We start from the raw sequence: 24,028 nt of genomic DNA, 5'->3' as shown, positions 1-24,028 counted from the left end.
TGAAATAATCTTTGGACAGGTATTATCGTTTGGGCTGGCTACATGAAAATTGCATTAAAATTTGAAGCTGATAGTCTATGGCCACAAAATTTGAAGTAAAATGTAAACTTTATATCAATACTTTTACTGTTGCAAATAACAAGCCACCTAGATTTTTACTGTTTGATCTTTTTGCACTTAATGTCCAGTAGAGAAGAGGCTTTTTCTGAGGCTGTTTCATAGAGTACGGTAAATAATAGTCTTAAAAAACCAAAAGCTTTTTATTTTTGCGCATGCTGCACAAATAATAGCTCACATCTCATCAACACATCTCATCCTTTTGTGCAGCTCATCTTCTTTGATTTATTGGCCTTGGTAAGACTTCCTCTGTCATGTTTTTTATTCACAAATTGGAAGAAAGAAACAATGACGGTGGACTGAAACACAACACATTGAACATTTCCAGCTAGAAACCAGCAGAGAAAAAGAAAAATGAATCCATTAAAATCACAGCAGCCCAAGCTTTGTAAGCCACTCTCCCCTTGTGCAAAAGCTCAATTATCTTGAAGCCTTATCAATAAAACAAAGCAACCATGGTTTCTTACATTTATACCAGAAGTTCTTAGTTTTCCAACAAACATTGGTCATACACAGCGAAACACAGATGTGTTTGTATCCGATAAAATGAACTGAGCTGGTATTTTTGGTGCTTGTGCAGTTTTAATAACCCTTGTGCTATCCTATGACCCCACCCTTACATTACCGTGTTCTCCCTACCATGAAAAAAGGTGTATAAAGGTGAAGAGGATTTCATGTAATCCATGGACACCAGTGAAGATCACAAATCATTAAAGAAAAAAGGTTCAGTGCACGGTCTAGATGACCCCACACCCAATGTTAACGTGCCCAGGATAGCACAAGGGTTAATACAGGTCAAAAATATATTGTAAACACACTACAGGTTTATAAAAGGCCAGATCACCATGGTTCTGTGTCTTAGACAAGCGTTACTCAGGGGCCATACATGTCATAGGAGACAGTCAAAAAAGCATTCCTATTAAGTGTTTTCTAGGCTCTGATAGATCTTTGAAATTGTGTTTGGAAACAGAAACGGATACATTATACAGCAGGACTTTTTTTAAACAAAAATTGCAGTGAGAGAAGCAAGAAACAGTTAAAAGCATTAATGATTTACTTTTTTTAAGATAAAATCTGTATACATCTCAAGTTACATATTTACTAACTGTAGAAAACTACATACATTTTTGTACTCATGTACAACTTTTCAAAAATATATGGGGGACATGACCCAAAAATAAAATCTCTGATTTTTTCATACCAAATTGGATTTTTAATTTGAATCAATTTTTTTCTCTCCCATCTTTTACTTTCTTAAAAAAATGACAAATGACAGAATATATTTAACAAAAAAACATTTTATTTCAACATTGGAAATTAGCTTGAACACATAGTTTAACTAAACTGAAGTGCTAAAAATGTTTGTAGAAAAAAGCAGCAGATGTATTGTGAGCTACCGTTAGCTTGAGCATCGCATAAAGAAAAATGCTAGATGCACGGACCAAGCTTTTTCTTTTTTCTCTCTGCCTTGCAGAACAAGCTCTTCTTTGCTAGCAGCCGTTTTCACGTCTAATGGTTGCGAGAGAGTAGCGTCTGCCTACCTTACTCTGACCAATGGAAGCCCAAGAGAGCGCTGAAATGGGAAAATAAAATCTTGATTAACCCAAATCTTCTAAAACCACAAAATTAGAATTAATCAATAAAATCGCTTTATCGTCCAGCCCTAATTAGAACCAGAGCACAATAGCTGACTCCTTCACTAATGTTCTCTTACAAGTGCTAAAGTGAACAAGATGGAAAAAAGTAACAGAGTGATCTGCATCAACAGTCTGGAGACTCACCATCAGTTATAAACTGAAGGAAATAAGAATTCACCAGGAGAAATTAATTCTGGATCACTTTAACCCTTGTGCTATCCTATGACTCCACCCTTGCATTGACCTGTTCTCCCTACCATGACAAAGTTGGATAAAGGTGAAGAGGATTTCATGTAATCCATGGACACCAGTGAAGATCACAAATCGTTGAAGAAAAAAGGTTCAGCGCACCGTCTAGTGGGTCTAGATGACCCCACTCCCATTGTTAACATGCCTAGGATAGCACAAGGGTTGGGTGGATCTAGTCTGAATACACCCTACAAAAATTTTAAGAAAAAAAAAATATTATAGTTCAAAATGTGCAGTTTAAAACTTTTTCAAAAACTGATACATAAGGAGGGGGGTAAATAAAAGTCTTTGTTTTCCTTTTACCTTTTAGGTTTATCACAGTAATTTGGTACAATGTTCAATGACAAGAGGAAACTGTGGGTTTATAATTGCTGAAGACCCAAAGTAAATGAAAACTTTTATTTCAAAAAAAGACCTTTGTAAAAAAAAATGTTAAAGAACATAATGCTTTAAATGCACAGTTATGACAGGTTAAGTAAACTCAATTCAGTTTACCGGTAATTAAATTTTATTTATATAGGCCAAAATCACAACAACAGTCATCTCAATGAGCTTCAAACCGGTGATTGTATAGTAAACATAAAATCATAAGGATGAAGAAAACATGGAGTAAACTGAACTAACTATTCTTTCTCTTTCGGCTTTTCCCATCAAGGGTCGCCACAGCGAAACAACCTCTCTTTCGAGGATGAGTCACATGGTTAACTTAGCAATGTTTTACGCCGGATGCCCTTCCTGATGCAACCCTCTCAATTTATCTGGGCTTGGGACCGGCACAGAAGTAGAGAAAGGAATAGGGAGCAGCCCGGATTCGAACCCTGGTTTCACGGACAGAAGGCGCTGCAAACCAGCACGAGCTTAACTGTCTCCCCGACTAAACTGAACTAACTAAACAGACTAAACTAATCTGGGCATCCCTGCCCTTAGACCCTCCTTCGCGGTAGGAAAAACTCCTAAAAAAAAACAAAAAACAAAGGATTCCGGGGAAAAAAAGAAACCTCAGGAGTGTCCACATGAAGGAGGGATCCTCCCCCAGGACGGACAGGTGATGTACCAGAACTCTTAGAGAAGAATTACCTTATCTAACTCTACAACTACATGTTAAATAGTCCAGCAGATGGGCTTCATCCAGATGGAGTTGGGAGACGCCTGGGGGCTTGACACGTGCCAAAGGCATGATCCACAGCCAAGTCAAATAAAGTAAAATATTAACTGTACCAAATAGATTATGGAAGACATCAAAAGCATGGCATTTCCTGTTTACTCAGCAAACCTGGTGATTGCAGGCAAACAATAAAGTACTTTATTTAAAAGCAGTTTGAACAACACTCGTAAATGGATTTGACATCACTGCAAATTACATGCAAATGATTCTACCCAATTCATTTAGCCTACTCATCTCTCCAAACAAGTCATTCATGTCCAGGGGTGTTTCATGTGAGAGCCCCACCCCCTTTAGTGATTTGACAGACCAGCCCATTTCAGTACAGCATGAAATTACAGAGTAGGAGGTACATTTTCTACTATTACTTTAGACTGAACAAGCAAATGCTCAAATATACCTCTGTCTGTCAGTTTCTGTGCATGGAGAGGCCAAAAAGTCCCACATCTGAACCAAAGACAGTCAGCGTGAAGTGAAAATTTTGGGTCTTTACATATCAGCAATCAGTAAAAAATGTTTCTCCCAACAGTTTATTCATACAGGCCAAAGGAAGACATAAGAACAAAAGGGATTGTGTTTTCCACTGTATTTTCAACCAATGCAATCACAATTACCGGTGATATGTTCAAGTTTAGATTGCCTGTAAAACGGTCAGTAAGCAGTCCAGAAAAACATGTTAACGAAATTTTGTTATTTTACCTATAGAATATCGAATAATAGAAATAGTTCTTGTTTTTGTTTTGGTGCTCTAAAGCATTAGATGGCAAAGCCTCTATAAAGTTTATTTCTACTTAGTTACTTAGCAACCACGGGTCCTGGCCCAGCTTTAACAGGATGGCCTGAGCATTAATGGGAAGCCCCCAGGAGAACAAACAGAACAACAGCAGGATGATGATGTCACGTTGAGGGAACACGTACCCTCAACTGGTTCTTTCCTCCAAATATCTGTGTGCAGTGTCTGTGCACGTGTGGCTCAACATTTAAATTAAAAAACTGTTATAGATTGGGACACGGAAAAGGGTCAAAGTAAGGGCTAGTGCACAGCAACACAAAAAAAGAAAAAACATCCAAAGATGATCAAACTAGAACAATCAGAGCACAACACCCCTGTAGTTGCCGATTCTCATTTGTAACCTCAACAAACTGCTGTTTAAAATATATTATTGGAAAATTATTGGAAAACAGCTATGAAGCTTTGGAATGTCTTTTGTATTTACTCATTCTAAAATCACATTTTCATTTGCTATTTTATAACAGTAATCATTGAACCATGAAAACAATGAGCACGTAGAGCAAAAGCTAATCCATAGCCAGACATTACATCATTTCCCAACAGAACATCGTAACCTCAAAAGGAAGCAGATAATAAAGGATTATGGGGAGTTGCTAGAAACACAAACATCAACACCCATAAAGTTACTCCAGGATAGCAATCTTTTGCTGTTAATGCTCAAAAAAATTCCCACTTCTCTGATTCTACGTGCTACAACTATGTAATGTTCCATCACAGATGTGCAATAAGTGAGAACACGCTCCTTTTCGTGGATTTGGGTTGGTACTCAGAGTGAAGGTTTTTAGAGGAATACAGAAGCAGTATAAATGGATCAAAAATACTGCTTTTTGGTCGTTTTTCATGAGGTTTAAAGACCACATTGTTCCAGATTATCCCTGACTAAGAACTACAAAAAAGTCATCCTTTTTATAGTCCCCTGAGGGTGTGGTGTAGACCCTCTCAGTTTGCACACACACCTGCAGTGAAAAGTTTGCAATTGGACCCTCAGTTACCTGCAGCAGCAGATGCTAGAAACTGTTATAATGAAAAAGCATTTTCTTTCATCACTTATTGTGTGTTTGATGCTCTGTTGGGGCAACTTTTATAACCAGTAAAGTCTCTGGACATCTTAAAACAAGAGTAAAAAACATAACTCAAGGCTAGTTCATCATTACATTTTAGTTGGGTAACACTATAACACAGCATGCTTATTCGATCAAACATTGTCATTCCCGTAAACAAGGTTTCTGGGAAAAAAAAAGATTTAAATTTTGTTGCACTGTACTCTGCTCGAGCTTATCTGCAGTTGGATCATTTGTTTTCCCAGACGTCCGCAGAACATTGTAACTAAAAATGGAAACAGCTAAACAAAGACCCAAAATGGCTGCAGAAACCATGAGAGTGAAGGTGAAACACCTACCAGTAGACTAAAGAGATTTTAGCAAACACATATTGCCGCTAATGGCCACTGCCATTAGTCTTGTCACAACAAGTGAGTTCAGACCCACTTGTGAGTTAAAGACACTTCTTTGTTGAAACCTGCCAACTTGGATTTGGGATTAGGATCTGTCTTTTTGTTCTCTGAAATCTAGTAACATAAATCTTTTTATTGTTGATGAAATCACAATAAACCTTTTTTCTTGTGGACCCAAAAGCTCATGAGAACAGTCCTAACCAGAGGCCTGGTCATCCTCAGGATGTGGTCTAGTTCTCAGTGGACCCTGTGGCAAACCATGCTGGAGAAACAAAAGCTTACAACCGAGCCCATCAGTGTTTGCAAAATAATGTGTTATCGGTCTTTGCTATTTTCTGAATTAAGGAAAAGGGGATTTTATTGCTGTCCTGTCAGTCTGTGACACTAGAAATAAGACGGATTGAACAAAGACAAGAAAATGCATCACAACCACATTAAATCCCCGAGTTGAGAAACTTGGTAAATTTTGGTAGCTTCTCAGCTTGATAATCATAAACCCTTGAGATTCTGCTTTAGAATTTGAAAGAAATTTTTAATTGTCCTAATTTTAAATTCACATCATTATATCCTTAATCGGCCAAAATATACACAGCTGGCACAAATGATAACATCCCATTGTGTTGTCAATGGATTTTGAAAATGGCTTTGAAAAATAGGACTAAACATTAGCCCACAACAGCAAAAAACATTACAATAATCCAATATTTTATTAAAAAGATATTAACCCCTTCACTAATTTGCAATATACTGTAATTCAATTTAGCATTACCTTGAATAGGGAAAAAAAAGAAATGAATTCAGGCACGAAAGGGTTAAATTGTTTAGCTGTTAGCAGGGCACAATAATCCAAAAACCTTTTTATAAAAAATAATTCATTTTCAATACAGTATTATCAGGATACGTGTTTTAATAATTTAATTATATATCCATTATTATCCTTAATTTTAAATGCACACTGACATAGAAAATCACACACAAAAAAATCTAGTGAAACAATCTGTTATTAAATAATGTGCATGCTACAGTTGAAATTATTCAATCATCAAAAAGTTTTTGGATATAATTGCAACATTTAAATATGCTACATTTATTACAAATGTATTCCATTTGTTTATCACTAAATCATTTCAGAAGCACAAGTGCAAAAAAGGATTGACTGATGTTCAGTAGTCTGTTGTCTCATCTATTGCACCGTGGAGAAATATTGGCTGGGAGCATATGTTGTATTGATCCAGCCCTCTGTTGTGTTAGCCTTTGCAAACTGGGTCTCCGGTAAAGGCACAAGGAAGTGGACAATTATGCCCACACTAAGAAGGCCCAGTGCTGCAATCACAGTAATGCCTCTTCTGAGGATCAGCTGGCTGGTGGAGAGATTGTCGCGTCTTTGCTTGAGCACCACATGTCTCTCAGGTTCCTCTAATTTTCCGTCATTGTTCTCAGTTGTCACTGGCACATAGCCTTCAACTGACTAAAAGAAAAAACTGTCATTAGTAAGTCTGCATGCATCAGCGGTTTGAAGAAAAATGTTACAAAGGAAACAAATTGGAAAGCTTACTGGCAACACAATAGAAGAACATGGTAAGATTTTGATTTTTAGTGTTAGAGCTGAAAGAAAAATAGGCAACTTACATGTCCATTGTTTGATGCCTGGCTGGCGTTGTTGCCAGTATTGTCCAACAGAGCATCTGCATCTACAAGTGCCATACGGGTGTTTTTCTGAGCCCGTTTCACAGCCTGAAAATATCAAAACTCAGTTGATTACCAGTTAATCTGCATTTCTGCCCTCAGTTATGGCCATCACACTCATTGCTGCATTTTGAAACTCGATAATAGAAGCATGATTAAAGCCTCTTTCTTAATTTTGGTGAAAATATTCACTTTTTTTTTAAAACACTTAATTTACTGCATGTAATAGGTTTCTTAGTTTCTTGTAAATGAGAACTCTTGATTCCTGTTAGCAGTTCCCCAATGAGTTATAAAAAAGGGGTCACATCTAGTTTTTCTGTGTATATGTGTAGATCACATCTCCTTTTTTCACTCCCTCTTAACATCAGAAAATGTATCCATTTTTTTTTTGTCTATACACGTACATTTTGATGTTTTGCAGCGGGGAATTCACTAAAGGCTGTGTCACGCAGCCACTACGACATTTTGCGCATGTTCCACATAAAATTTCGGTCTTTTGTAATACATGTGTCATATACTTAATTATAAGTTAATAATGACGCCCTTTAGGGTTTTGGCCCACAGGTCTGCATTTGAATTTGGTTTTGAGCTGTTCAGAATTTTTGGTTGGTTGAGAATTACGCAGTTTACATGTATTTTACGCAGTTTATGCGCAATGATAAGGTAAATCTTACACAATTGAGGAGGATTTTTGCGAGATGCATATGCAAATTTGTGGCTTGCCCACGACTGTTCCACGAACTTTTATATTTTAACATTTTATATATAACGTTCAAATTTCATTGTTGATACACAAATTTTGGGCCAGATATGGCTTTTACATTGATTCACGTGTTCTTTGCATGGTTTATTCAATAGTTTTAACATGGTTTATTTGTGATACATCTGTGAATATTTCACGAGAAAGATCACAACTTTTTTCACTTTTTTCACGTATATTCACTTATGACCAATTTAATCCGTGAAATTTACGACAAGTGTCATAGTGGCTGTGTGACACGGCCTTGAGGTTGCATGGCTGTAAGCATTTTCCCAAGGTTAAGCAACACACAAGTGATTTTTGTAAAGTGTACGCATAAAACCTGGAATTTTTATGCAATTTCTACTTGAGTTTTTTACCAGTATAAAAGTGCCCCAAGTTAGAAGTACATCAGTAATAAGCCTATGTGCAGCTAATCTTTAATCTTTGATTTAATGCCTTAAGAAATACCTCCTCAGTCATTTTCTTCCAGTTCAGCTTGAAGATAACAACGATGTAGAAGGTAGATTGCAATATAACACAAATAAGCAGTCCTATCCAAAAACCTGGAGAGAAAAGGAAAAATGATTCAATTAACACTTACAGCAGCTCCAGCTTTGTAAGCCACACTCTCCCTGTATAAATCATGAATGTTCATCAATCAAATATGGTTCATTTCTTACAATTACCTAGAACTCTCAGTTTTGCAACAAACATCAGAGTCACACACAGTGGCAGACCAATGCAGTAGTATCCAATAAGATGAGCCACAGCTGGTATTTTCTGTTTTCCTGTGCCCAAGAAGATTCCTGTGCACACACACTGTCGTTGGGGAAAACTAACTTTACTTTTTCACATACTGCACGTGTCCTGATTTTAGAACAATGTACTGCAAATGTTTGCTCTACACACAACACAGGTTAGCAGACTTACCACTAGACCATCAAAAAACTGAAGAAAACAGTAAGCATTTATCAGGTGGGAGACCAAGCCAACAATCCTCCTGAAAAAAGAGATTTGACATTCAATTATTTTATTTTTAAGCTTTGTGTGGGAAAAAAAGAGAAGAAAAGTGTGAGAGAAAGGGTCATATGATCCCTTGTTAAATCGAATGATTCATAAACCATGAAAATGTATTATGAACACAACTCATTGTCAACTTAAAAGAACACAAAGAGATTGCAGTAAAAACAGTTTAGAGTTAAAACTGTATTTACACATTGATTTAGTGAATGCCAGATATTTAAAAAATGTTTAGATTCTGTGTACATATTGCTGCTGTAGTCCAACACTACACACTGCACTCAGGTTACCATCTTGTGAAAAAAAAAATCAACATTGCAGTAAGCACAGAATGCCTGTCCAGTGAGATGAGTGTAAAAAAAAAAGACATTATGAATTAAGGGTATGCAACACTTTTAGCACAATATCAGTATCGGCAAATAATTACATAAATAGATCACATGGGAGTGTTAGAGGACGCAAAACCTAGAAAGTTCTATATTTACCAACTGGCTGAAAAAATGGTAGAACATTGCTGCAGTTTAGAAAGTTAATTAATTTAGTCATTAGGGTTGGGCGATGTCCCTTAAATTGTCCGTTGACGATGTTTGCTGTCAACCATCGGGATGGACGATGACATCGTCGGGGGGGGGGGTATTTTTACATTTTTCGTTCTTATATAACTGCTATTCGTTTTTTTGCTTTTTTCATTTTATTTCCTAACTAATGACTAATCCGCGATGATCCAGTATAAACTGAGGGAAGTGACTTTAACAAAAAAAGTAACAAACAAAATAGAAAAGAAGTAGTCCGCTCCCGCACTTCACTACTGAAGTGGACCGGCGGAGCGCAGACTTACAGCTTTGTGTTTGATGGGAAGGGGGGGTGCTTTGTTACATGAGCGGTATGTGTGGGAGATTTAAGACTGCGATCCGTCCCGCAGCTCTAGCACACACAGCGGTTTGAGCTTCAAAGCAGAAATGTCGCTCAGTCCTTATAAAACATTCAAACAATCACGCAGATTTGTGTTTCCAGTCGTGTCCCGACTAAATAAAGGCTGATGTTATTCTTACATGTTTACGTGCAGCCAGCATGCAGCACCACCCAAAGCTAATGTTGTTAGCCCGTGTTAGCATACTGCTAATCCTGGCTTCGTTCAGAAAAAGCACTGACCACGCGGATTAAAATTCAAATGATGAGCGAACAGGTGTTTCATAATAACCGTAACATTATTAAAAGCACGTTTAGAAGATCGTCTCGTATTTTACCGAGCTGACATGTCAATGTATATAGCCGCTCGGTGCTGTTTAACATTGTTTTGTATTGAATTGTTACATTCAATAAAGTTTGAAAAAAAAAGCCGCTTGGCGGAATTTATATCCTTCCGTTTTCAAACCCTACTGCGCATGTGCGAATGATTTATTCCGACGGAAAGTGTGACCTTAGTGAACGTTTTTATATTCTGAAAACATTTTTCTGGTTCCATGTACACGGTTGGATTCTAATCCGACCATTGATCCCATCAAGATATTTTGTACATGTAACCGCTGCTTATGGTGTCAACGCGCAACGTGGCGGGGGCGTGGCATCACGATGGTGGTCTCTCCATCGGGATGTCAGTCACCCATCACGATGGACGATGATATCGTCCATCGGCACAACCCTATTAGTCATCTTCTAAACCTATCTAGTCATGAGGTTGCGATCTCAGTATCTGCTTGGCGAAAGCGGGGTGCACCCTGGACAGTTTAAGCCATCACAAGTCAGTGCAAAAAGACAACCAGCCACACTTGGGCTACGTTCACACTGCAGGCTGAAACGACCCAATTCCGATTTTTTTTGCCCCTATGCGACCCAATTCCGATCTTTTCATGACAGTCTGAATGACACAGATCCGATCTTTTCAAATGCGACCCAGGCCACTTGGGTCATCGATACGCAACAAACGCCATCATTCTGCGTTGAAATAGGCGGGAACGAGAACGTAAACAGCAACCACGGCGGACGATGCTGCAGAGACCCGTCAGTGGAAGGGAAGCGATGTCCCCGATTTTATTAATAATAGACTCACATCTAGGGGACTATCAAGAGCCAATAATTAATCTTTATTTTTGGACCATGTGAGGACGCCCAAGACTCCAGCGAAAGCCCACACATGTACAAGGAGAGCATACAAATTCCCCTGCCCAACCTGGATTCTATCCAGAGAGTGCTACACACTAAATCACCATGGAGTTCCAGAATGGGAAAAAAAATGTTTTATTACTTTTTATCTGACTGTTTGCTTCTGCTGTAAATATACTTATTTTTTAATGTAAAACAATGGTAAATGGTGGTTTTGCTTCTCCAGATGCACAGCAGCAGATATTTTGGGAGCTGCTGAATGTTGTTTGGTATGTGTCTAACAGAAAAATCACCAAAATGTACCTTGAGTTGGTTCTGTACGTTTTTACAAAGAAAAATTCTGCAATTGCTATGAGACTTGACCAGGTAGACCTTGAAACCTTACGGTAAGTTCACACCGCACATGTGTGCTGATGCATAAACGTGCATGCATTAGCATATGGTGTTCAAGCTGGACTGTCACTACTCCTTACTAGCGTGTGTACCTACAGTTGGAAGAGGCCTGGTGTGAAATGGTGTCAAAGCGGTGCAAATCTCTCAAACCTGGTCCAAGTTTTTACTTTCACAGCTCTATTCCGATAAATGAAAGACTTGGTCTCACACAATTCTGTCTGGGCACAAACAACACTCATTAATATTTTCCCCCATGATTAACTTTTAGGCAGTTGGCACTTCAGTAAAGTAAAAGAAACTCTTTCCAGATGTCACTACCAAGTCTCTGATTGGTCCAAGTTTGACCTGGTTTAACTTTCAACATGTCCTCAGAGGACAGGCCCAAAAACGGTCTTAAAAATTTCCGTAGCGACAGGTGAATGTGAGAGTTTGGAATGCAGAAGCCTAAAACACACATAAGCGCGCGCTTACATAGACCTAAAAGTAGGTTGCAAAGGGCATTGTAAACAGCTTTATGCATTTGATCTGGATGCTGAGAGATTTGCCTTCTGACCAGGTGGACTTCTAAGCCATAACCCCAACACAAAAGGAGTGTTTTGATCTGTGCCCCCTTCATGAAAACCGAGTTAAGCTAACAGACCATAATCAAATCACAGTTTTCTGGATGCATCAGATGCGGACGCTTTAGGAAAATAATTCCAATACAATTGTGGAAGTGTTTGAGCTTCATGGTATCTCTATCCCTTTGCATGACTCCTCTGAATGCCAAACATGTTGAGGTGATCTCATGAATTTAATCAAATTAATAGCGTTTTATTGCAAGCAGTATGTTAAAGCAGGTGGGAATATTGAAGTAGAGGACTGTGAGGTCAGAAGAGTCTCTTAACTCAAGCTTCAAGCTGCCATACTTGGCATGACAAGAGATGTAGCATCTGTTTTCACTGTCAATAACAAAGGTTCAGAGGAGGGTTATGGGTCACAGGAAGAGCGTGTAAACAAACTTCAAGCTTTTAAAACAGCAGTCTGCAAGATTCAAAATGTTAAAAATGCTTGGTCTGACGAGCACCGAAGCTGGCACCAAGGCACACCAGTCGTCAGATGGCACCGGTTGCTAAAAACCTATTTTAGAGTGCATCATTCGGGACACAGCTGCAGCCGGCTACAGCTGGACTGTTGACTAGATGACAAATAAGCAGTTGGAGCTTGACTCCGTCAGTATACACAGGTGGGATTTAAACTCTGATCCTTGACAAGTTCTCCAACATACCACATATTCAATTGCATAATACCGCATTAGATGACCAAACAAGGATACATGGACCGTGTATTTGTGCATAGACATGGGAGTTGTTTAGGAGTTGTGGAGCTAAAAAAGCTAAGCTTTTATAGTAACAATACCACAGATGCCAACAGTATCTCCTCTGGGTCTCCACCTGGTACTATGGTTGCTTTGAGGAAGAAGGGACTCCAAAAGTCCAAAATACTGCCTGTCAAAGGCATTGCCTGCATCAATAGGGAAAAATTGATCTCACCCTGAAACTTACATTGGGGCAAACCAATTATTTAGTCAGCCACTAATTGTGCAAGTTTGCGACCTTAAAAAAATGAGAGAGGTGTGCAATTTTCATCATTGGAATATCTCAACTACTAGAGACAAAATGAGAAAAAAAAATCCAGGAAATCACATTGTCTGATTTTAAGGAATGTTTTAGTAAACAATGGTGGAAAATAAGTATTTGGTCAATAACAAAAGTTCAACTCGCTACTTTGTCATATATCCTTTGTTGGCAATTACAGAAGTCAGACATTTTCTGTCTTCTCAAGGTTTTCACACTGTTGCTGGTTTTTTGGATTTCTTTTCTTATTTTGTCTCTCATAGTTAAGGGATACCTATGATGAAAATTACATTAAATGGGAGAACTTGCACAATTGGTGGCTGATTAAATACATTTTTGCCCCACTATACATACCAGTAGAACCCATGTATTTGTTTACTGACACTACCTCCACTGATTCTGATGAAGCAGTGCAGTACAAGTAGCAGCACAGCCAAGGGGGGTTAAATTTGCAACATTAATCTTGTTCCCAAAAGTCTGTGCCTCTTCAACTGCCTAGCAGTAAAGGAGATGGTTTCACAGATGCTAGCAGCTGGAGTGATAAGCCGCTTCAGTGGTCCATGAGCAGCCAAGTTGTTTTAGTGAAAAAATATGGGGGTAGCATAATTGAATGGTTAATGGCATATACCTAGCACATTTCTAATTTCCTTAAAGGCCTAAAGTTTGGCATTAACCTTGATGCACACAAAACAGTGTTAACTTTCTTGAACTATGTCAGCTAAAAATCACATATCTTTAATAAATTTTCTACTTTAGATAACTGAAATTCTATTTTCATTAATGCAATAAAACAGACTCACTCATCAGATGTGAAAATGAACCCAATCACTGTTTTTGTAGAGCCAAGCACAATACCCTCAACGATTGCAAAGCAACCTGGAAAAGAGGAGCTGGGAAATCTGTCAAACAGAAAACGTGGAGGAATTAAATGCTTATTTTTATAATGTGCAGCAATTACACAACAAGTTCATCTCTGACCTGCAAGAGCGAGCGATATCTTACTGCTCAGAATCGCCCTGGCTGTGTCTCCTGCCCCAAGAGCATTACCCACCCGCGCACATGCAGCAGCTTGAATGCCAAGAGGGAACTGTGGGTTTATCATTTTTAAAGGAAGAAAGTAAACGTATAAATTATAAACATGTTTTGAGAAGAGTTAGCATCTGTAAATGCTATAAGTACACCTCTAAATTAACAAGTTTGGTTTTTGTGAGAATGAGAATAAAAAACTCCAACATGCACATTACCATATAAGTCAAAAAAGCCACCATAATGACTGCATGCTGGGCGGCCAGCTCTTCTTCACTCAGCATTCCTGATAATTGCAGACACACTTTGAATTACAGACATTTCTTTTTAATAAAAAGCTGCTTCAATAGTAATAGTATTGTACAAAAGCTTTTTTTCAATGAATTGAACTTGATCTTCAATTACCTGCAAAGAATCCCCCAAACTCATATACCCACCACTCAAAACAAGTCATTAAGGTGCTGGGGATGGCCAGTTTCATGTAGGAGCCCCACTCTTGCAGCGATTCAACAGACCAGCCTGCAGGGGTCCAGTCAAATCATGAGAACCAGTCGTGATTGTGAGCTCAGCAAGTCAGTGGATGTAAAATCTCTCACCTCCCCATGTTGTGGTATGGAGTTTTTTCCACCAGATATAACCAAACAGAAACACACAGATGTAAACCTGAGACAAAGTGTTGGCGGCTGCAGATCCGCTGCAAAACAAGCACATCAAGGTCAGCATCCCAAAATAAGGAAACTTTTTATGTAAAACTTGAAATTGATGAACAAATACGCTTACACAACACCCAGCTGTAGCCAGTAAATAAAGATGTAGTTTGTGGCGACATTTGCTATGTTAGCCAAAGCAGCAGCGTACATTTGTGGCATGATTATACCCTGAAGAAACAAACAAGAGCGGGCATGGAGACTCTGGACCCTCTCCACGTCTAATTAAATTAGTGCAGGCAATTCATTTTAGTCTTTATAGAACAGGTTATGACAGCACCTGGTTCTGTAGATAAGAAACTTGAAGATGGTGTAGATACATGGCCTAAAAGACAGACACAAATTAATGCTGTTAATACTAAACTATGAGGGCAATAGGTCATCATAAACTTCATATCGTTTAGCAGGAAGAAAAAAACTGTCTGAAAAAATAAAACTTACTGGTACTGCTGGAAGGTAGGCTGTGATATAAAGTTGTGCTATTCTAAAAATAAGAAACAATCTCAGTTCAAAATATTGGTTTGTTTTGTTCACATTACATCTAAAATAACCTTTTATAATAAACAATCTTCATACAATCATGATTGCTTTTGCTGATTGGAAATGCTGTCTGTTCTAAATCATTACAGAGGTACAAGGTTTGAAGTTGATCTCTGTTTAGTTACCTGGCAACCACCGGGTCCTGGCCCAGGCATAACAGGACGGCCTGAGCATTAATGAGGAGCCCCCAGCAGGGCAGGCAGAACAACAGCAGGATGATGATGCCACGCTGAAGGATTATTCCCACCCGCAGTAGGTTCCTGCCCCCAAATGTCTGTGCAGGTTAATCATTTATTGAAAGAGAATAATTAATAGTTTGGGTATGAAATGAGTCCAAGGAAGGATCAGAAAATATTAACACAAGGAAAACCATCATGAGATGATCAAACCTGAGACACCAGAGTATCACATGCCAAAGCTAAACCAAATCCTGTAGCTGCTGAAGTAACATTCAGGGTCTAAAAGAAACACAAAAAAACACATTTAAATCATTGGGATTTGCCACTGATGATGACAAAAACCATGAGCACTTACTGCAGAGGCTAATCCGTAGCCAGCCATTACATTATTTCCCAGGCGCCCGCAGAACATTGTAACCACAAAAGGAAGCAGATAATGGAGGATTCTGGCAAGCAGCTAGAAACACAAATGTCAGCTCTGGTAAGGATGACACCAACTCACTAAAAGAGAGCTCTGGTCAATGCAATAGAAGTGCATGAACTGTTCAAAAAAAAGTCACCACACTTGACTTAAGGAAATTGTTGATTGATGCTATTTAGGAAACTAGGACACATTCTTGTATTTGACACAAAGGGGCAACCTTTTTCTAAGTGTGACAGATGCTGTGCAAAGAATCAGATGCTCTTACCAGAGGCCCTGTCATCCTCAGAATGTGATACAGCTCCTCTCTGTGGGCCACGGGGACTTTGTTACGCACCCACCTGCAGCGAAAAAGCTTGTCGCTGGGCCCTTCCATGTCTGCAGCTCCAGGTGCCAATGAAGACTTTTCCAAGGATGTATTTGTTCTGTCAGTCATCTTCTTATGTATGATGCACACTAGGGAGAACATTCACAACCTTTGTGTAAAGTATTTCAACATTTTGAAAAGTTAGTCATTCATTAACTTGTTAGTTTAGCATCGTAGTTTAGTTTTAACACTGCTGGGTAAGACAAAAACATTAAAGAAAAAATAAATCCTTAAATAAAGTACATTTGTTTCAGTATCCACCATTTCTGAATACTGTTTTATTTATTCTACACAAATAAGTAGCTCACTTGAATAAATAAATTCAACAGAACTTCATTTAACATTCAACTTAAGTTACCAAAAGTCCAACACAGCTGACAATCTGCAGTGGAAATTAAATGATCACGACCCTGCCTTCTTGATGTCTCTACACCGACGCGTATAAAGGATCTGGATTAGTCATGGAGTCCCCTCACATTTGAACGGAAATACCATTTATTGACCAAAATTGGCCAATACATCTTTATGTCTTCAGCCATACAAATTCATGAAAGGGCTATAAAACATTAACTTGACATCTGGCTCAGAGTCCCACCGTAGAGAAGTATGGTTAACCAGCCAGTATACTTTTGGCAACATCAGAAATGAAATGAGAAACCCTGCTCCCAAATGCCCCCCACCAAAAAAGTGACTGATAGGAAACGAAATTTCACATGCAATTCCTGTTGCAGGGGCAAAAAAAACAACATATTTTCACATAAAAGTTAAATAATTTCTAAAAAACATCGAATATTGAAATTTGGGATGTTGAGAACTTACTTCTGCCACATGGAAAAAACAGGATATTATGATTAATAAATGATATTTTCTGCTCAGCTTTTAGGAAGTCATGTATTTTGTTGGTCATCCACAGAATCCACGCTGGATAATTGCATCATGGCCTGCTCTGGCAATATAAGGGATATTGTAGCTTAGAGGCATCCAAAGGTCTATATAGTCTTTCATGTTCAGCCTCACACACAGGAGTTGTGGAGTTTCTCTAAAATTCAGAGGTACTCTGTGTCTGTACCATAAGCAGACACCAATTCTGTAATGAATGAACAACCGGTTCTTGGTGTTTTATAGTTGCATCACATTGTAAAGCTCTCTAATAAACATCTGTAGCTGAATTCAACATGCATGTGTAAGTTTAAAACCTCCAGAAATCCTTTTTGATTTTCTTTTTTTAGGATTTCTTCCATGTGGCCATTTTTGCAGACATCAACGTCAAAGGCTATAGATGTTGTAACAAAAATGTCCTTTTAATTTTGTGTGCCGATTTTATAAATAATTGAATTTAATTAAATCTTATTTTACTTGGACTGTTTTTGAAGTAGTTTTGATGCAACATGAGCAGGCCTCACATCTGAACTATCGTAATACAGATTAAGATAACACTTAAGAAAAATCGGCAAAAATTAACATTCAGAATCACAAATGAAATGTGTTTTTGTAGCATTCTCACCACATTTTAGTAAAATATCTATGCTTAACTTTAGAACGATGTTCACAATGAGATGGTTTGAGAGCAATTTTAAGAGAAGATTCAAACTGTCAACATTCGGGCGAGGCTGTTTGAGGTTAAAAAAAAAACATCTTGTTTAGGCAATACAAGTTAACCCATTAAAAACCATGGTAAGATCAATGTAATAAGAATACATCAGAAATGTGTCATGTGGTCCTCTTACTCTGATATATCCCATTTAATTTTGCTTTTAGAAAAAATGGGTCTGGGTTCTTATGAGTTATAGTTATTAGTTATCACTTAAGAGATCATAAATAATAGTCATGCTGGAAGCTGTATGAAGCGTGCACTAAGACTGACTGGATAAAATGAAATAACTGATACTAGTTACCTCATAAAACATCAGTTATTTGTTACCTCAAAATATTTTTTATATAATATGGTATAAAGCATGCATAGTTTAAATTCAAGGTAACCTGTCAAAAAACAACTAGAAGCCTTTTGAAATCAATGGGTTCTCCTGCAAAATGTAAGTCTAAAATTCAGGCCCCCAGTTCCCCTTTTACCTCAATTGTCCACCGTAGGGTCAAAAACAGCACTTAAAAGGAGCAGATCAGCTAATCTGTGAGAAAGACTGGGTCAATCAGTAATATAAGAAAAAAAAAAATGAAATCAGGAGGGGGGAAAAAAAAGACAAAAAATTAGGGGTGTAACAAATAATTGACAAATTGATTGATTTATGTTCCTACAATCCAACCAGAAGTATCTGTGACAGGCAAGTTTTTAATCGGATTGAATAAATTGCTTATAAAATTGCTTCAAAATGCAATAAATTGATTATAATCGATATTTGAAAAAAAATGATATTGGTATAACAGGCATTAAGACGTTAGGTATATTTTACTATCGTAAAAAATGACCAAGTGCAATCAGCTCATGTGAATGCAGCAAAAAAGGATCAAGCTGCCATTAAGGCAGCTTGATCCTTTTTTGCTGCCATATATGGCAGTCTAATGTGTGGAAACACTGAACTTTGCAAAGACGTGACCATTTAGGGTAGAATGTTCTTATAATGTTCTGTTAGCACTATTTTGAGGTGGAAAAAACAACAGTGGGCTGGCCTTTATGAAACTAAAATGTGAATGGATTTGACAAATTATCTTAATTACTTGTTTGTTTGTACACATACTTAATTTACACTTGATTATCTTGCAAGAAATACAAGGAATCTGGTCAACTTCACCTGCACTGTTCAGCACCCAGGTATGTACAGTATCTCTGAGTCACACTGGATGAAGTTTTACTTAAAGATGTCCTGGATCGATTTTAGTTCAGAATTAGATTGTTCAAAATAGAACCAATATTGACTGTGAATCCTATCGTCAACCACAAACTATTATATAAATCAATATATTAAAATGAAGCATTACATTCCTACTCAAAATGCAAATGTTTGTAAATAATAGAGACATAAAGCTTCTAGTTCCATGGACAAAAATCAATAAAACCCTCACATTGCCAATAATTCATCAACTGCGAGATATCTTTATTCATATAATATGAAAGACAGACTGTGTCCAACAAACACAGTAATATAGTCATCATTACAGGAGATCTGTACAAAACAATCTCTGCAGCAGCACAACAGGGGGTTAAACTGGGAGTCAAATCATTTACACAAGTCAACTAGCAACTCATCAACAAAAACATATGGACTTAGCCTCCATGACCTAATATGTGTATTTTCTAGCTGTAAAATTATTTTTTTAGATGATGTCTATTTATTAGCTGTACATGCCCAAAAACAAGACTGTTTTCAGTAAGTATTGTCTCAAAGATAACTATCTTGTTTACATTGGCAGGGTATTTTTAATGCGGATATTTCAATTCCGGAAACAGATTCAAACACCTGGAATCCCTCTGCGCACCCTTTGATAGTATCTCAATTTATTATCTTGTATGAAAAAATAAATATATCTAAGGAGAATTACAAGCATCACAAATGGTTGCCAGTAGTGAACTCTAGCAAACAAATTACCTTCAGATTTTCTTTTTTTTTGCCATTATAATGTTGATTCATTTCCAGATTGAATGTTTGATTCCTTTATTGCAAATAATAAATGCGTATATGTACGATGTAACTACAGATTAGGGGAACGGAATAACTTTTCAATTCTCAGTTAAGAGTGTTGTAGACCATTTGTCTAAGTGCACAATAAAACGGAGTATTCCAGCACTGTTTTATTGTATTAAACAGTCATGAAGGAATGTTAATTGCTGCACTGCAATTACAGAGGCGACGCTGCTGGGAATCAAACGTGCTTACTTTAAATCAAAAGGCTAATTACCGGGCTATGTATTGGGTGCGGGACGTGAACTAAAAGGAGTTAAAGATAGTTCCTTCCTGGACTGTACATTCCACTTTGCTGTGCAGCTATCCCAGCAAAAACAAGACACTATAAGTACTGATAAGCCTCTTCCCTTTCAAAGTCGGAATAACAACCTCAACGCCGTAATCTTCTGACACAACTTTTCCGATCCAATTGTTTAAAAATACATGCTCTGTTCTGAAAAACCGGCAGTAGTGAGCTGCAGCAAAAAATATGCAGAAATACCAGCACTGGTTTTGCCCCCTGTGTTCCAGATCCACTGCAGAGGCATTGACTCAACACAACCAACCTCACGGTCCCTATTAACACAACTACACAACAAACACCCACACATACTCTTGATCACACATACATGTAAACCAAGTCAAATTTCAACAACAGAAAGTGCACATCGTCAGCATTAGTGGTCTTCTAGGTTCTCTAAACATCAAAGACGCTTTAAGGCAAAAATCAATATCTGTACAAGTCAAAGAAAAGGTCAAAAAACATACATTGAAAATAGCTTTATATACAATGTTAACTTGTAGAAAAATATTGTCACCTTTCACAGATTTGTTTTTGAAACATGACCTCACAGCACATACATCAGCTTCAAATATCCATTGGTCTCAGTGCAGCTGCGATAAAATGATGCAAAAGCATCACATAATCCCTAAGGGACTTAATAATACTGCAAGATATCCTGCAAACTACTAAAACTACCAAGCAGCTAGACTAGACTTCTTGAGAAAAAAAAAACTTCTATTGTTGCTCTATTTATCAAGGAAAAGCAAGCTACCTTATATTACAATTTCTTTCAGCCTGTAAACATTTTCACTTGAACAATCACTTTTCTCTGCAAATATGAATGTTCAGTCAGTCAAAGCAATTATTAACAAGCAGGAATTGTGCATGAGCGGTGTGCAAAGCAGAACTTACAAATTCAAGGGGAATGCAATGTTCTGGAGCTGCTGCGGCGCCGGGCAAATGTGACCTCAGGAGCTGGGCTGTGAATACCTCGGCCCTGCAGCGACCGCAGACACACACTGTGCTGGCTGTCGCAAAACATGTTCTGCCTCACTTGTTGAGGAGAGGGGAGTGAGGGAGGAATAAAAGGGGGAGAAGTAAAGTACAACTCAAAAAATATATTTATCCAACGGTGGAAGTAAAACGGAGACAGAGGTTAGATTCACCGCCGGCTGCAGAACTCATGAACAGATTGATCGAAAATGTCAATGAACTTCTGCATCCAAAGGCCTGCAAAGGGCAGATGCATGTTGAGTATTTACATTAGATCAGAGTTAATATTGGAGTCGCCTTTGACGAAGACTTTTAGTGAGTCCAAGGAACGCGTACTATCTGGTAAACTGATGCTCAGGCTGAAGCACTGCCTCAAAAACCTCAAAGAAATGAGCAGTCTGTTTATTTTCATGCCATGGATGATGTGAGTGCACATGGATAGTTTATTTTTATATTTGTGATCTGAAATACAGTCTAGTTTTACGTTGAGAAACTCCTAAAACTTGACACAGATGTTGGTAAAAGTTGTGTCCATCCTCTGCAGCAGTTCCAATATCATCCACAGAGCAGAACAAGCTGGTATGGAACAGGTCCACACAGACGCCAAAGTGTAGGGGGCCAAGCAGGAGGTAAAACTGAGCAGTCAGACATGCGCACAGACAATAGAGCATCCAGTGCTCGACAGACAGACACGACGCTGTGAAGCAAGAGAAGAAAACCGATCTCAGATTTAAGGGTTAAGTGAAAAGCAGCTGTTTTTGCTTCAACATATCAACTCTTATTAGCCGCAATGCTGATATTATCAACTTCATAAAGGAGTACATTTTTAAGCACTGGACAGCATTGCAGTTGCACTTGCATATTCATTATTCCTGCCTGATTAACATTCAGTTCAGCTAGAGGACTGCTGCTAATAACAGCATCTGTTATTTGATTTGATTTGCAACCTGTCCAGGATATTCTCTGCCTTTGCCGATGAGTGGCAAGGATAGGCTCCAGCAGGGACAAAACAGGTTTTGAAGATGAATGAATGAATATTGCAGCTATCCAGCTAAACAGTTCTGTGCCAGATGCCAGCTCAGATGAGGAAAACAAAGACGTACATCGATCTAGTCGCCTACAAGTGTATGCATCAGAATGGAGCAGAGTAGGGAGCTTGTGCCCCATCCAACATATTTTTACGTAACAAATAAGCTCTTTTTCAAATGGCACTTTTTTATCTGCCCTATATTGACAACAAATTGAATAAACAAATGCCCGATTTTTGGCCTAATTTTCATGATATGTGTCCTCCATCAGAAGTAAAAAACATTTAAAATTTTCATTTGAGTGGATCTTTAAGCAGGCAGTTTCAGTGATGGGAGGAACGTTTTAATTTTAGCAAGAATTGACTAAATTCTCTTATCAATTCATAATCTTGAGCATTGCATATTAGAATAAAATCTCCTCACTCTGTTTTCCATTGTCATAACACATCACACTTCCAATTGTTAGACAGCCTTCACAAAATTTTTTACTCTTAAGAACTCAAAGCAATTCTTTTTCACTGTTGGGGCAACGTGGGGTTTAGATGCCTTGCCTAACACAATGGCTATGTCTAAATTCCCTCCCTACTACCTAAATTACTAAAAAACTACATAGTGCGTGACTATCTAGTGCACTGGATTGTAAGAGCAATTTGGACACCATGCTCACTACTTTTCTTGCTGACATCACAGATTGCAGAAATACAACCCTAATAAAAATGAATATTTTATAAAGACTATACATTTACTGTGTTTTGATGATAAAAAATGGATGATTCTTTAAAAAATTAATCAAAATAATTTTTTTGTTTTACAAAATGTTCCAACGCCAATCTAGTGAGCATCGATGCACGCTAGTTTTTCGCAGAGGCTTCTGGAAAATTTCTAGGGAACTTGATTTTGGAATTGCAGATTTTGACAGTACTCCAAAATGGCGAACGCACTATATAGTGAGTAGTGAAGGAATTTGGACACAACCAATGTCTGTGTAGCCAGGGATTTGTTTCCTCTGACCAACTAAGATTGACAGCTAGGCTGCACAACCCACCTTCATTCAGGTTAGAATCAGGTTAAGTAGAACTCCCCCATCATTAAATGTCTGAGTGAAGATGCAATAAAAGGCTTGGCTATAGCTGGTTTGGCTGAATAGAGAACCAGTAAGTAGTGAGTTCAATTCCCTGACTTGACACATCATTGTGTTCTAAAACAAGACACCTAATCCCACAATTCACTCTAATTTAGAAAACCAGCAATCTGCTGAAAAGTGTGTACTAAATTTGAATGCAGGACATTTACAGACCTTTTTATGGGAGTTTAGAATCTGAAGTTGGTGTTTGGGACGCATACTTAAACCGCATGACAGATTTATAAAACAAAGTTTTAAAATATTCCAATGAATGATATGTCATCTTGGCCTTAGACACTAGCTATTCATTTTTCTCCTCTTCAGTCCTCATCAATGCAATCTCCAACTTTTCTTCGTTGTCAGGGAGTGGTGTCTCCGCGTTGCATGGAGGCTCGTCCCCATGCACCCTGTCCTCCTCCTCCTCCTCCTCCATGGTCCTTATCTGTCTCTGGCTGGCTCTGCGCTCGCTCGGGTTTGGGATTAGGTGTGCACGGTGGGTCGGGTTGTTGGACAGACATGGTCCTCCGAAGGTGGGTGCGTTTACACAGAAAGTCAGGCTTTGCCGACAGACCAAAGGAACCTTTACGTAACACCATACGAACAGAAGGAGATTTCTTGGGTCTCGCTCTGTGGCCGAACTGAAGCGTGGAGAGGTGAGCGGCGTAACCTTCGCTCAGAAACTAGAAATTACCATAAGACGATAAGGAAGGGAAGAAAGAAGGGCAAGTATGAAGGTAAAGTGAAAAAAATGTGCTAAGGAAGAAAAAAAAAGA

The 24,028-nt window shown here is 38.2% G+C and overlaps 2 protein-coding genes across 6 annotated transcripts in view; both read right to left on the bottom strand.

Moving 5' to 3' along the window:
• Nucleotides 1–3,292: 3,292 nt before the first annotated feature.
• LOC101165411 (multidrug and toxin extrusion protein 1) lies at nt 3,293–22,845 on the bottom strand. Its single transcript, XM_011482404.3, has 18 exons — nt 21,024–22,845; nt 16,113–16,300; nt 15,779–15,880; nt 15,634–15,702; nt 15,370–15,518; nt 15,146–15,188; nt 14,985–15,029; nt 14,778–14,875; nt 14,594–14,691; nt 14,403–14,516; nt 14,216–14,283; nt 13,950–14,058; nt 13,772–13,847; nt 8,770–8,839; nt 8,526–8,658; nt 8,308–8,402; nt 7,041–7,145; nt 3,293–6,879 (listed from the first exon to the last, which is right to left on the bottom strand). Exons 2-18 carry the CDS (start codon nt 16,278–16,280, stop codon nt 6,595–6,597), a joined length of 1,827 nt encoding a protein of 608 aa, XP_011480706.1. The 5' UTR covers nt 16,281–16,300; nt 21,024–22,845; the 3' UTR covers nt 3,293–6,594.
• The window catches only part of pitpnm3 (PITPNM family member 3), a 125,218-nt gene continuing 120,430 nt past the window's right edge, over nt 19,241–24,028 (bottom strand). For 3 of the 5 annotated variants that reach the window (XM_023961426.1, XM_023961427.1, XM_023961425.1), the window contains one exon: nt 21,530–23,935. In XM_023961426.1, coding sequence (XP_023817194.1) covers nt 23,615–23,935 — 321 coding nt within the window. In that variant the 3' untranslated portion in view covers nt 21,530–23,614. Of the gene's footprint in view, nt 23,936–24,028 lie in introns of all 5 variants that reach the window. The other 2 variants (XR_002874410.1, XM_023961424.1) reach the window with 2 other exon arrangements.

The sequence above is a fragment of the Oryzias latipes genome, chromosome 13, assembly GCF_002234675.1.
Source record: "Oryzias latipes chromosome 13, ASM223467v1".
Lineage (NCBI taxonomy): Eukaryota > Metazoa > Chordata > Actinopteri > Beloniformes > Adrianichthyidae > Oryzias > Oryzias latipes.
This window is presented reverse-complemented; position numbering and strand designations above follow the sequence as displayed.